A 12969-nucleotide genomic window follows, 5' to 3' on the forward strand; every position below is an offset into this window, starting at 1 on the left:
AAAAGCTTGTTTAGCTTGTTAGCATGCTATATTTAGGTGATTTTCACTAGATACATTTTTGGATTACAAACTACACTTATTGGATGGTAGAGGTTGGAATTACGTTTTCAACAAGTCATTTCCACGCCATGAATTTGGGTGTTCAGGTGACATGGTTTTGTCTGTGTTGTCACTTGTTGATACAAACCGGCTACCGTTGTTACAGGAGGTTTTCGAAAAGGTGTGGTGCTAAAATCATAATTTGTTTGAATGAAATACATTATTTCACTGTTTGATAGGAGTAGTTACAACACAAATGCGCTTACAACACAGTACGTTTTTTTTTTTTAATGAAAATTTGAATGTTGAGCAATTATACAATAATATATCTAAACTGTTAGATATATTATTTTATAGTTCTACCTGCTTATTTTCGTTTGTGGTGTAGTGAAAGGTAGCAATAAACGTTAGCAAACTTTTTTATGTAAACCACAAATTAAATGAATAAATGATAAAGTTTAGCTTCAGCTTATTCACAGGATGTACCTCTTCCTAGTCTCAACTTCCGAAAGATGCCAAGTCCACTGAAAGATGTTCCACCACTGGTGCTCTAAAACACAGCAAGAGCAAATATTAGAACGTGTAGCCACCACAAAAACAGAAAGTGAATTAATAAAATCAAATAGAATAGAAATGATGGAGACTGGTTCTTACAGTTGTCCTGCTCCAGGAAGATTGTGTTACTGTTGCCAGTTCATGCCGCACCTGAAGATTAATCTTCAGTAATTAGTACACTGCTTTAATAATTCATAAATGTACTTACTCCACCAATTCCAGCTGTTTAAAGAGCTTTTTATGCTCTTGTGCCATAAAAGTCAGTACTACTATGAGTAGACCTCAAATATAAAATTATGGGCCTAATAAACTTACAAAATTCATGTAAAAACCATTACATCATTGGTTAATCCAAAATCTGGAATCCTGGAGGGTAACCCTACTGGAATTATTGCAGTAAACATTAGCTGAACATCATCCAAAGGAACATTGGCGGAACATTTTCCCTTACATCACACCCAAGCGGTGAATATTGAGACAAACATACATACCTTCTTGTCCAACAGAGTTCCAAACACCAAAATGAAGAAGCCCTTCATAAAAAATAAAGTCACAGTCACTATGAAGAATTTTGTCATGTAGCAAACATGATATGAATATAGTAAATAATATTAACAGCAAATGAATTAGTACCTGCAGTGAATTGAAAAATGCGAATGCAACATGGATTCCAAAATCATCTGGGTCGGCCAGGATTCCAGCTCCCAGACCCCAAGTTATTCCAAAAAACGGGGTGAGGACAGCCAAACTTCTGGTTATAACCAGCAGAACATGCTTCTCCCCTGCTTGTGAAGCAGTCGATGCCAATCTTCTCCTTAATATTTTGTATATTACCACAAACAGGATTATAAGGTTTATCACCACTATCAGCAGTGCAGGGATCACAAATGCCAGCAGAGCTTTGGACTCGTCCCAGTTAAGCCAGCAAGCTCGACCTTTTCTAATATATCTTTCAGGTGCAGTTACAGCTACTGTTATGACTGCAATGATGAGAGGTGCACCATATCCAAGGCAAAATCCAATAGCCAGCATGGACATCTTAGATAAGCCTCCCTCAAAGACACTAACAGTGCGGTAGAGTAACAGCAGAGCTGAGGCGAACATCCAGAAGAACAGAGCAAGGTAGAAAAAGTGGATAAAAAACACAGCTGCAGAGCATGCTGGTGGGTTTTTTGTATCTGCATCAGAAATGGCTGCGCCAATGATAAACCAAATGTCTGCAATCAAGAGAGACACAGCGATGTTAACAATGGAAACATGACGTAAGTAAGACGTAGCATTACTCCTTATTTTTCTCCATATGATAGCTTCAATGATGAGACATATCACCAAGGAACCCATCGATATTCCAACTCCAATGTAGGTTATATAGTCTAGAATAAGGCTCTTTTTGCTGTTGGGTGACATGAGGATAGAGAACGACGTGAGATGGTTGCAGTTGCAGCTGACGGTTTCGTTTTCACTGGAAACCAAGAAGCAGCCCTCATCGTCCCATCCTCCCAGGCCATCGAAGAGGCTGAAGTTCCAAAAAACACATTTTGGATCCTCCAGAGTGTCATTTAAAGTATCAAAAGTTATAGAAATATTGTCTATTTCACCACTGGACTGAATAAGCACAACCCTTCCATTGATAAATTTAGATGATGTATTGGCTTCGTCTCTTGCAGGAAGGACGTTATCCATGGAGGCAAATGTTATCACAGTGATTGACTTATTTTTTCCATCAGACTCTGGTATGTCCACTTCCACTGAGGAATTAAATTCAACATTAAAAGTCTCTGTGAATGTCGTTTTGTTCAAGGAAATAAGAAGCGTGTCGATGCTGAAGGAGTCATTGTTAAGACGAGTTGTTATTTGCTCAAGAGACTGTAGAAATGATGAGCTAGCGCTTTTTGCCTCAGGGTCGTTGCTTCTCGATGACGTGATGTTTTTTGTGTCGTTTTTGTTTAAAAAGTTCCATGAATTTTTTGTATCATTACTGGTGAGGATCCCTGCAGTTGTCAAGACATCCTAAATGTGCAAAAGAAAAAAAAATAAATAAAAGATGACATATTGATTGGAATAACTAAACCCCAGCAGACTGATTAACTCACCGTCATTAAAACGCGATTTATTGAGATATTCGATGATGCATCGGCTACATTTTGAAGGATACTAACAATGGCATTAATGGTGGCAGGAGATTCAGCTATTTCATTACTGTTTTTCGCAGTAGCGTTACTGAGCTGCTGCAGAAACTCGGGCAGCGTTTGTTCATTCAGGTTCTGTGACAAATGAAGACAGAAAGGATTAGTTAGACATCTTTTTTAGGATAAAATCGAACTCAAGCATGATTTTATTTACATTCAACACGCTTTAAATATTTTTTAAATGGTCTTTGTAAACATTTGTATTTGGGGAAAAAAAACCCAAAATCAAATAAAATAATCTGTAGATTTACGACTTTATCATTTTAAAATGATTTTATGTTTCATAAATTTCGTCACTGATATAACTTATTATGCTTTTAAAGCATTTCTTTCAAATATTGATGTTCTTGAGTTTTATTTATACTGTATTTGATATTGCATTAAAGATATTAATGCACAATGTACAATCATGATTTTTCTTTAAGGGGCAAGAAGTATAAACATCAACATGAGTATCTAAAAAAGTTCTATAAGCTAGTGGTATCGTCTTGAAAGGAAAATAATGTGGTACCGGCTAGCCTCGATGCATTTTTATTCTGAATGGTATTCGATCGAATTAAAAATGCTTCATGTAAACGTAACTTCTGCCTTATATGTTATTGACAAATGCTCGATGATTGTTTAGGCTCTGCTGTGAAATTCACCCCTTTTAATTTTTATATATTGTTGCAACAAACAGTAAAATCACCTTAGACTGATCAAGCAGCTCCTTGACCACTTGTAGGACGCAGTTGTCTTGGACATCTTCATATTTGCCACCAATCTTACAGACTGCTGTTATTACGCCCACCTTGTTGCCTGTGCAATCTATTTCAGCCTTATATTCTAAAGTTCCATCACCAAATGTGTCATTTTTACATATAATTTCTGGAAAAAAGAAGATTTTTATCTTAGTTAATGATTCACAGAAAACATTGTGAATATTTGAAAAAAAAAAAAAAGTTTTAATCTCACCTTTTGAGGAAAATTCAAGTATGATATCTTTTACATACGGTGGACTGGTTTGTGATTGACAAATGAATTTTTTTGGAGACTCAGTTGGACAGGTCTCAGGGATTATGTATTCATGTTTGATCACTGCACCTGTAATTAAACCGCAACAAGGACAGAATTTAAAAACCATTAACAAACATTTACAAATTAGAAAAAAAATCTCTACAAAAATATTTTAAATGTACATAAATTTACAGTTCCATCCTTTATCATCATCACTTACCTGCTCCATCTATGCCCTGAAACTGAACTTTGTAGTCATTCCCGGAGACGTTACATTGCAGCAGCGTAGACTTGGTGTCACAACTCACAAGTCCCTTGACTGGTTTCACTGTGATCAGGGGTTCTGGTTTGGCTTGGAAGAATCCTCTTTGTCGAAAAATTGCACCATCATCCCGCTTCAGCCTACATTCATAATTCCCTTAAATTAAAAAAAAAGTTATACTTATTATTGCTATACTGTCAGGTATCATACTGTGAAGGAAATTAGCATTTACTCTTCTGTTGTTGTTACGAGACCAACTTGCTTGACAGTCACTGAAACTATAACTGCTTTGATGTGCACAGCCTTCCCTTATACTGAGATGATGATTGCAGCCCTCCCAGATACTGAGATAATATCTTCCAAAACATACACAGGTGGGTGCGGTCACGGAGGCTGTCACACAAGGTTTTGTACATGCCTATAAATACTGCGACATCCTATAAGACTACGGAACTCTCAAGAAAAGAACTTCAAGAAAGGGACTCTCAAGACTAGAAGACTCTGCAGAACTCTCAAGGCTTCTCTGCATGATGGTCATGTACATGTTCAATAAAGAATGCAGTTGACTTTTAGACTTCTTGACCTCGTATTTTACAATACAACGATTCATACAAATCTAAACAAATTGGCCTTTTTTAATTTTTCATCATACAAAATTACAACCAATTTAGCCTTTTATCAAATTAAAGGTCCCATATTATGCTAAATTCCCTTTCTAAATGTTTTCTAACAGTATTATATGTCCATATCGTTGGACCGAACATGAGACAATTTGGTCACCTCTCACTTGCTCTACTTTTTGCCAATGTGTGCTTAAATGGGTAAGTGTGAGAGCTTTCCCTTTGTGACCTCATGAATGGAAATAACCGTGCTATTATATAGAATATATGATCTTTAAGTGTGAAATATTGTGAAAAGATTTAGGGCAAAGCTCAGTATGTCAAAGGTTAAGGATGTAAGTCAATTCTAAATGTCTGTGATCTTTGACTCTTCAGGCAGAACTGAATGAGTAACTGCTACTACAGCATCCAGAAGCAGAGAAACCGACACTACACAACTTTTACATCTGGGATGCAATAATAAAGTGTCGCCTAACACAGAAATAAATCTGTGGAACTAGCATCTTAATTTTAACACTTTAACTCCGAAACAACAAAGTCATAATGCCATATTAAAAGTCTGAATTTGGCATTATATATTGTGCTCTTCATGTTTGTCTATTGTGTTCCACAGCTAAGGATATTTTGTGGCCTGTTAAAAAATACCGCTTCCATTGAAAAAAAATACACAATGTCCACAGTAAATTAAACAATTTCGACAACAAATTTATCTACTTTTGTGTTGTACAGACTGCAAATTTTTTCAGTTACACTTAAGAACAAAACCATTACTTGATTAATACTGGACCTGTTCGCATTCCAATACCGTCTAAGACCAAATGGTCCTGCAGCAAGAAGATGACAACCAACAACTACACAACAATTAACAATCAGATAAAATGCCAGAGTTGTGTATGAGAATCGAAGCCACCCATGAACCCATCACTCCAAGAGTCAAAAATTCTGATGAATGAGACCACATTGTTATCCTCTCTTAAGCAACAAGCCATTCTTATATTAACTTAACTAGCACAACCAAGTTATCTTTGTTTTAAATAAAAGTAAATGACATGCATTTTAAGTATCTTGAAAACAAAAACAAAGTGTTGATATTCATGACTTAAATTGTAAATTCTATTTAGGCTCCTACACACATCATATAAGGTTAAGCTAGCCAGAAGGAGTGAAGGAAGAGTGGAAGCAGGAGTCTGGAAGCATTTTACCTGTAATTAATTAATGGCATGATTGTGAGACTATAGCCAGATTATGATGTTGATGATTTTCTTTCATAATTATTATTACTTCAGAAGGAGGTTATGTTTATCAAACATGACAAACATGTTTATGTTTGTCTGTCTGTCTGCTTCTTGAATTATTGGACTGATTTATTTATGTCTGAGAATGGGTCTTTGTATAACTTAGATTCCATTAAATTTAGAGAGTGATCAGGATCACTATCTGGATCCAGGATCTTTTGAAGGATTTTCAGTACATATGCATAAAACTGCTTGGCAGAGGTCTGCGGCCTCTAAGTCTGTTTGTTTTTTGTTTTTTTTTTAGCAAGAATAAAACATTGTTTCTTTGAGATATCAGTTTTGCACTTTAAGTTGAACATTCCCTCTGTCACATCAAGATTTTGCATTTAAACAAATCTGAACATAAAGATGTTTTTGAACTCAAATTCAAGCCGACACATTGGAAAAATTTCTTACCATCATCAGTTCGAAAAAACATTGACACCTGTAACTGTGATTCTCCATTTGCAGTTTTGTAAAAGCGGTGTTGTCCATCTTCTTTAATAATGAGCCTGGTTTTAGATACAGGAGAGGTAACAGTCCACTCTGGTGTCCAGCTGTTGCCAAATGCAATTTCTGGTGGTGGGGGGCCACATGTCACAGTTACGTTTTTCCGAATAAATATCTCACTTGGGTTAAACACCAAACCACTCCCACCTACACAAAATTACACAAAGATAAGAAAATGGTTTTACACTCATCTTTACACATTGATCACACATTTCTGAATGTAACAACACAAATATTATCATTTAAATTAAACTCATGTTTAAAAGGTGTCCTTACTGTCAAACACAACTGGGTATTTTGAAGCCAGCTGACTAAATATCCCACTTTGTATTTGGTTCATGGTTGGGTCATCAAGAGCAGGAGCTCTTACAGTATACAGAGCAATGGTACTTCCGCTCCTGCAATACAAATGAAGACATCATGAAAGCCCAGCACAAGCAGAGAGACAGACTTGATAGTGACGCCTCCTGTGATTTTTCTCATCAGAGGAACAGTGTTAAACTAAAATATTACTATGTCCACAAGTGAACTAGGTATGATAAAATATACCCTGTCATATTTTTGTCCTTATTTGGAAAGTTTCTGATACTTTTCAAGCCTACCATGTAGCATTTATATCATTAGGAGTCCAGACACACCGTTATTACAGGAATTATTTTAGAAATCAAATTTTGTCTCATCTCAAGAAGCAGACTTTGACATGTGGGTGCATTGTCGCTACTGTCAATATAATCCTCCCTTATATATACTACCAGTCAAAAGTTTGGACACACTTTTTCATTGGATTCAATAGAAAAGCACGTCCAGAGTTTTGACTGGTAGTGTATGTAGATTCAGTTTTTAAGCCTTATATTCCAAAGATGGCTACAAGATTAACCACTTGGGGGGTTGCAAACACTAACATACTGTATATTATCGTTGTAGTCATGGCTGAAAAAGTTTTGAGAACCTCTGATTTAGAAACTAATCCAGTGTGGCATCCAGAAATGTGTCCTCAAAACTTCAAACTTCATCTGAGGTCAGGGGTTTAGAGTTGGTCTGTTATCTAGATCTAATACCACTGGATAATTCCATTGAAAATACTGGGATGAAATTAAAACAAACAAAAAAAACCTAAATGAAAACGATAAAATCCCCAAAACAGACAAAAAGGAGTAAAAAATTGACTCACTTAAAGGACAGTGCTGTTACTGAACATTTCGAGTTGCTTTCCTTACATTTTTTATCAATCTGTTTGAAACATTGAGATATATTATGGCATGTTCAGAGATGCAACATTATGATTAAACTGAAGGATGCAGACTTAATATTTATTTATACTTACAGCATTAAACACATCTTTGTAAACCGGATTTTCTTGGTTATTGTAGGAATCGTCATAAATCATGTCCATGGTAAATACTGCATTTTGAGAGATGACTGCTGGTGTGGTAGTTGATGCAGTTGTTGTGGTTGTGGTTGTGGTTGTAGTTGTGGTTGCTGTTGTTGTTGTGGCTGCCGCAGTTGTTGCAATTGTTGTTGCTGAAGTAGTTACTGCAGTTGTAGCTGGTGTCGTTGTGGCTGGTGTAGTTACTGCAGTTGTAGTTTGTATCGTTGTGGCTGGTGTAGTTACTGCAGTTGTAGCTGGTGTCGTTGTGGCTGGTGTAGTTACTGCAGTTGTAGTTTGTATCGTTGTGGCTGGTGTAGTTACTGCAGTTGTAGCTGGTGTCGTTGTGGCTGGTGTAGTTACTAAAGTTGTAGTTTGTATCGTTGTGGCTGGTGTAGTTACTGCAGTTGTAGCTGGTGTCGTTGTGGCTGGTGTAGTTACTGCAGTTGTAGCTGGTGTCGTTGTGGCTGGTGTAGTTACTAAAGTTGTGTTTGCAGCTGAGGTGGTTTCTGTATTTCCTGGTGTTGTGTTTCCTGTGGTTGTTAAGTCTAGTGTTGTCAAATTTGTTGTCACTGGTGTGGTGTTCGGTGTCGTTGGCAGAAGTGTTGTCACTGAAAAAAACAATCAGAGAAAAGACTCTTTAATTAAAGATGTTTTAAATTAGCAGCTACTTTTGTGACTTCAGCATCAATGCAATGTGTTGAACCACTGAAGAAAGCCCTACCAGAAGTTGGAGTTGGACATGGAGAGACATCTGAGGAGAAAAAAATGAGACAGATTATCCTGTTTTCTGTGGTTATACTGTGTTTGTTTAAAGATATATATCATTTTAAATTGCCACAGCTACACAAGAGTAGTGCTCACTTGTGATTGGTTGACAGAACTGCCCATCAGGAGGAAGTCCATTTATACACCCACAGGTTGGTCTGCTTGTGTTACTGCATTCACCGTAGGTGAGACACATGTCACATGACCACGTAAAGTCATCCTCACACTGACACTGCAGTCCTCCGATGGAGGAGTTTGGATAGCATCCTTTTAAAAGTAAAATGAGCATAATGTGTGGTTTGTAATCAGCCATTTAATGTGAAAATGAAAACACACTGAACACTTAAACTGAAGTTCTTACCTGTTGTGAAGTTTATGTCTAGAATTTTTAAAGATGATGAGATAGTATGGGGGAACTGAAGATTGCTCAGACTGTATCTGAATGTTTCAAAGAAGTTTGATGCCACACTGGTGACTGGGATGTGCAGGTCAAGAATAAGATCAATCTCAACTGGGTCTGTGAACAAGAAAGATCAAATAAAATCACTTTTCATATCTGTGCAAAACAGCATCAACAGGAAAACTTTGAACTGCAAGACAGGCAAACTGTATGTGCTTTATGTGATCTAGTGTTTTTGCAGAATCCGTGAGGTAAACATATTTCAGATCAAAGAAAGAGCTAAAAAAAAATTTCAAACATGTCTAAAACATCCTACTTTTAAGTTTATGTCTAGAATTTTTAAAGATGATGGGATATTATGGGGGAACTTAAGATTGCTCAGATTGTATCTAAATGTTTCAAAGAAGTTTGATGCCACACTGGTGACTGGGATGCTCAGTTCAAGGTCTACTTCAAGGTCTACCGGTTCTACAGGTGAACAGGAGAGAATCCATCAAATGTTTGTAATTATAAGGAAAAGCAAAGTTCATATTTATATTTATCAGCAAAGTCCAAATATTTTCATGATCTTTCATTTCCACAGTTGTTTTAGAACAGTCCTGTCCACTGGTTCTGCACAAATCAACTTTGGCTCTGATTCCTAAACTGCATTTGACTGTTCTTGAATTTAAAAGTACTTGTACAAAATTTTATGTACGGTAAACAAACAAGAAATAAAACTGAAATCTGAAGAGTTACATATTTTACAGTGTAAATGTCAGTCTTCTAAAGGTCACCCAAAGGCCATCTTTATCATTTCATGAACCATACCGACTGGTGTAGGAGCAGTTGTTGTTGTACTTGGGATGGTTGTTGTAGTTGGAGCAGATGTCGTACTTGGGATGGCTGTTGTCATTGTTATTGCTGCAAATAAAGATCACAATGTTAGAATTAATAATGTCTCAGACCATTATTATTGGCTGGGTTAGAGCATGCAGGCTGCGATAGGACAAAGTTGACAGCCAATCACAACACAGCAGCGCAAACCAGCCTGACAGCTGGATTCATGAAACAGTGGCAAAAAAAGTGACAGTTGAAAAGACGACAGATTAAAAAAGGGCAATATCGTGTTATTTTTTGGCGGCTGTAGCTCAGGAGGAAGAGCTGTCGTCTTTCAACTAGACAGTTGTGAGATCAATTCCACGTTTTCCCTGACTTTGTCCTTGACCATGAAGTGTCTTTGGGCAAGACACTGTGCCCCAAGTTGCCCCCTGATGTGCCTGTCGAGGTACGAGTGTCTAAGTCGCTTTGGATAAAAGTGTCTGCTAAATGACTGTAGAATATAATTGAATAGAATACAATAGAACCAAAAGTTTAAGAACCACAGAGATTCATTCTAGAGGGCATGTTTTTTTGCCACCTCATGTGACCCCTTCCAGCAATATGACGGGCTTCACACATGGGGGCAGAGACGGAGGAAAACAACAATTGCAGGCGGAATTCATCACTATCCTTGTGAAACCCAACTCACAGGACACAACAAATAGCAACAGCACCATGCTCTTGGGTTGTGCTCTCAGGTTACTTGTCTCTGAATAATTAGAGACATTTTCAAAGCAATCCATGACAGAAAAGGCACCAAGACGGAGGGTCTGTATATTTTTCTGGAAATGACAACCATCTTACTTTTGGTTATACTTATCAAAAGAAACAGTAGGGTGAACCCTGGGTCTGTCCTATTTTAATCTTGTTTTACAAACAAGGAAACAGTCTGGTGAATATGATGATGGTGGAGGCCGATCCAGATAAATCCAGGTTCTATCAGTTAATGAACCCCTGGCTAACTGGTTGTGGTGTCATGTGACAGCAACAAAATTTAAACAATTTTCAATTCTGGTGTTCCTTGCAAGACCCTGTGTGCACATTCATGTAAGCAAAATTTCACACACTCAAATTTTGTCTCTTGTTTTGGTTAGAGGAGTCCAAGTATTTTTTTTTTTGCTTTATCACACAAGTTCCATGGCAAAGGAAAGGAGAAAAAGTGACATCACCCCCCATGTGCCGAGTTCATTCATCAAATTTAGCTGTATGGGAAATGGGATATCCACATAAATCACCTTAAAGTCATAAAAAACAATATTCTCTGAAAATTCAAAGTGCAAATCCCAGAATATACTTGACTGGGATCTACATTAGTATATTTACATGAAATATATGGTTGCAGTAAATGACCCAAAAATAGGATTTTTGCCTTTGATGTACTGGTGATCTGTCCAGGGTGTACCCTGTCTTGCGTCTGCTAATTGCTGGGATGGGCTCCGTATTGTATGGGAAAAAGCAAAAGAAAAATTACAAGCTCTCTAAAAATTGTATAACTCTAGTTTTCCAATTAGTGTTGTGTGTCTTTTATGCATCTTAGCTGCATAACAATATTAACAAGTTGTTTCTCTCACACTGCAGGCAAAAGTGACCTAAAAATGATCTTTTTACAGCACAAATCCAACACAGGCCACTTTCATATATGGAACTAAAGCGAATACATATTGGATCTTTTGACAAGCAAACTAAGTATAAATGTTTATGTTGCCTTTGTCTGTTCTTCCCGTCACTAAAGTGATGCAGACATCTAAACTCTGAGCTGGAGGAGACGGGACATGTAATGAAACAATGTCAGAATATTTTTCCACCTCTGACTGCACAACTTGGAAACTGATACACACATGCTAACAAGTGTAGCATCCACATTTCCATTTTACTTAGCAATCTCTTGCACTGCAGGTCACTCAGTGTGATAGAGGTCATATTTGAATGACAATGTGAGCAACTATGCACTCTTGCGTTGACCGGACTCGACCATAAGCAGGATGCCAGCCTAGTCCAAACTGGCAGTCTGTTCTCAATTCTGGAGCTGGTATGCAGAATTGATTCCAGCATGGGGCGGATGTCTGCTAGAATTGGTGGAAATCCCTCCCCCCCCAATCAATCAATCAAATAAAGCATCTTTGATTGATTGATTGATTGATTGATACTGGGTCAAGAGGTTTTTGATGTACTCTGGTCATGAACCATTCAGACCAGCAACAGAATTTTAAAGTCTTGATTGATTGATGTGGTCCACTAATTGATTTTAGTGAGGACTTTCAAAGTTCTGAATGAGTTGCAGTTTTCAAATGTTTTTTTTTTTTTTTTTTTTTTTTTTTCTTTCCAAAAACACCCATAAAGACCATGTTACATTACTCAAGTCAACTAAAGATAAAAAACTGGACTATTTTTGTCAGGTTCTCTGTGACTCTCTGTCATTTAATCTTTTATTCCTGAAATATTTATAAGGTAATAGTAAGCTGACTTGGCATTCACCTGATGTCTTTTTCAAAATTAAGGTCCTCAAAAAGTGGCCGGCACTGTGTCCCTCCCCCGCTCCCCATCACACACAGGCAGGGTATTGGGAGGTGTGCACGTGGCGCTGGGTGGTGAGAAAGGCCATCAAGGTGGTCTTGATCGCTGCACCCAGCCTCGGCTCACCTCCCAGTTTTAATTACACTTAGACACCAAACACCAAAACACTGACGACTCACATGATTAGGGGGAAGAGCATGCGATGTATGGTGGGCGGGGCTGCTTAGGTGGTCCCTCTCCCAACACCGCGTGGCACTTCCCTCAATTTTAATTGCAACTAATACATACTTCACAATCAGTCATAAGCGGGGGGGAGGCAGGGACGATAGGGTCTTCTCATGCCCCTGCTCTCGGGGCTTTACTGGGGGGGGGGGTACGGGTGGGGGAAGAGTGCCGTCCATTAGGCCTAAGTCTGGGCTGGCCTGGCTGTAGGAGGGTTGTCGCCGGCCCTGGGGGGGTGCTGGGTCGGCTGCATCTGTGGGGTGGTGGGGGGGACGCTGGGAGTGGTGGGCAGTAATTATGGGGGCCCTGATCGGGGCCATCCTGTCCTCTGCCCCCTCTGAGGTATCTCACATGGGACATGATGGAGGGGTGAGGTGAGGATGTGTGGGAGTG

The 12969-nt window shown here is 38.2% G+C and overlaps 1 protein-coding gene across 1 annotated transcript; it reads right to left on the minus strand.

Annotated features, from left to right (window-relative positions):
- Nucleotides 1-508: 508 nt before the first annotated feature.
- Nucleotides 509-12383, minus strand: LOC306767244 (adhesion G-protein coupled receptor F1-like; the record flags this gene model as incomplete). The annotated part of the gene is made up of 11 exons (XM_079255167.1): nt 509-589; nt 1086-1127; nt 1228-2604; nt 2688-2858; nt 3472-3650; nt 4000-4197; nt 6566-6592; nt 7848-8422; nt 8536-8565; nt 9790-9882; nt 12316-12383. The coding sequence occupies 11 exons, from the start codon at nt 12381-12383 to the stop codon at nt 509-511; spliced, it is 2841 nt and encodes a 946-aa protein (XP_079111293.1).
- Between the last annotated feature and the right edge of the window lie 586 nt (nt 12384-12969).

Source organism: Telmatherina bonti (assembly GCF_933228915.1).
Source record: "Telmatherina bonti genome assembly, chromosome: 16".
Taxonomy (NCBI): domain Eukaryota; kingdom Metazoa; phylum Chordata; class Actinopteri; order Atheriniformes; family Telmatherinidae; genus Telmatherina; species Telmatherina bonti.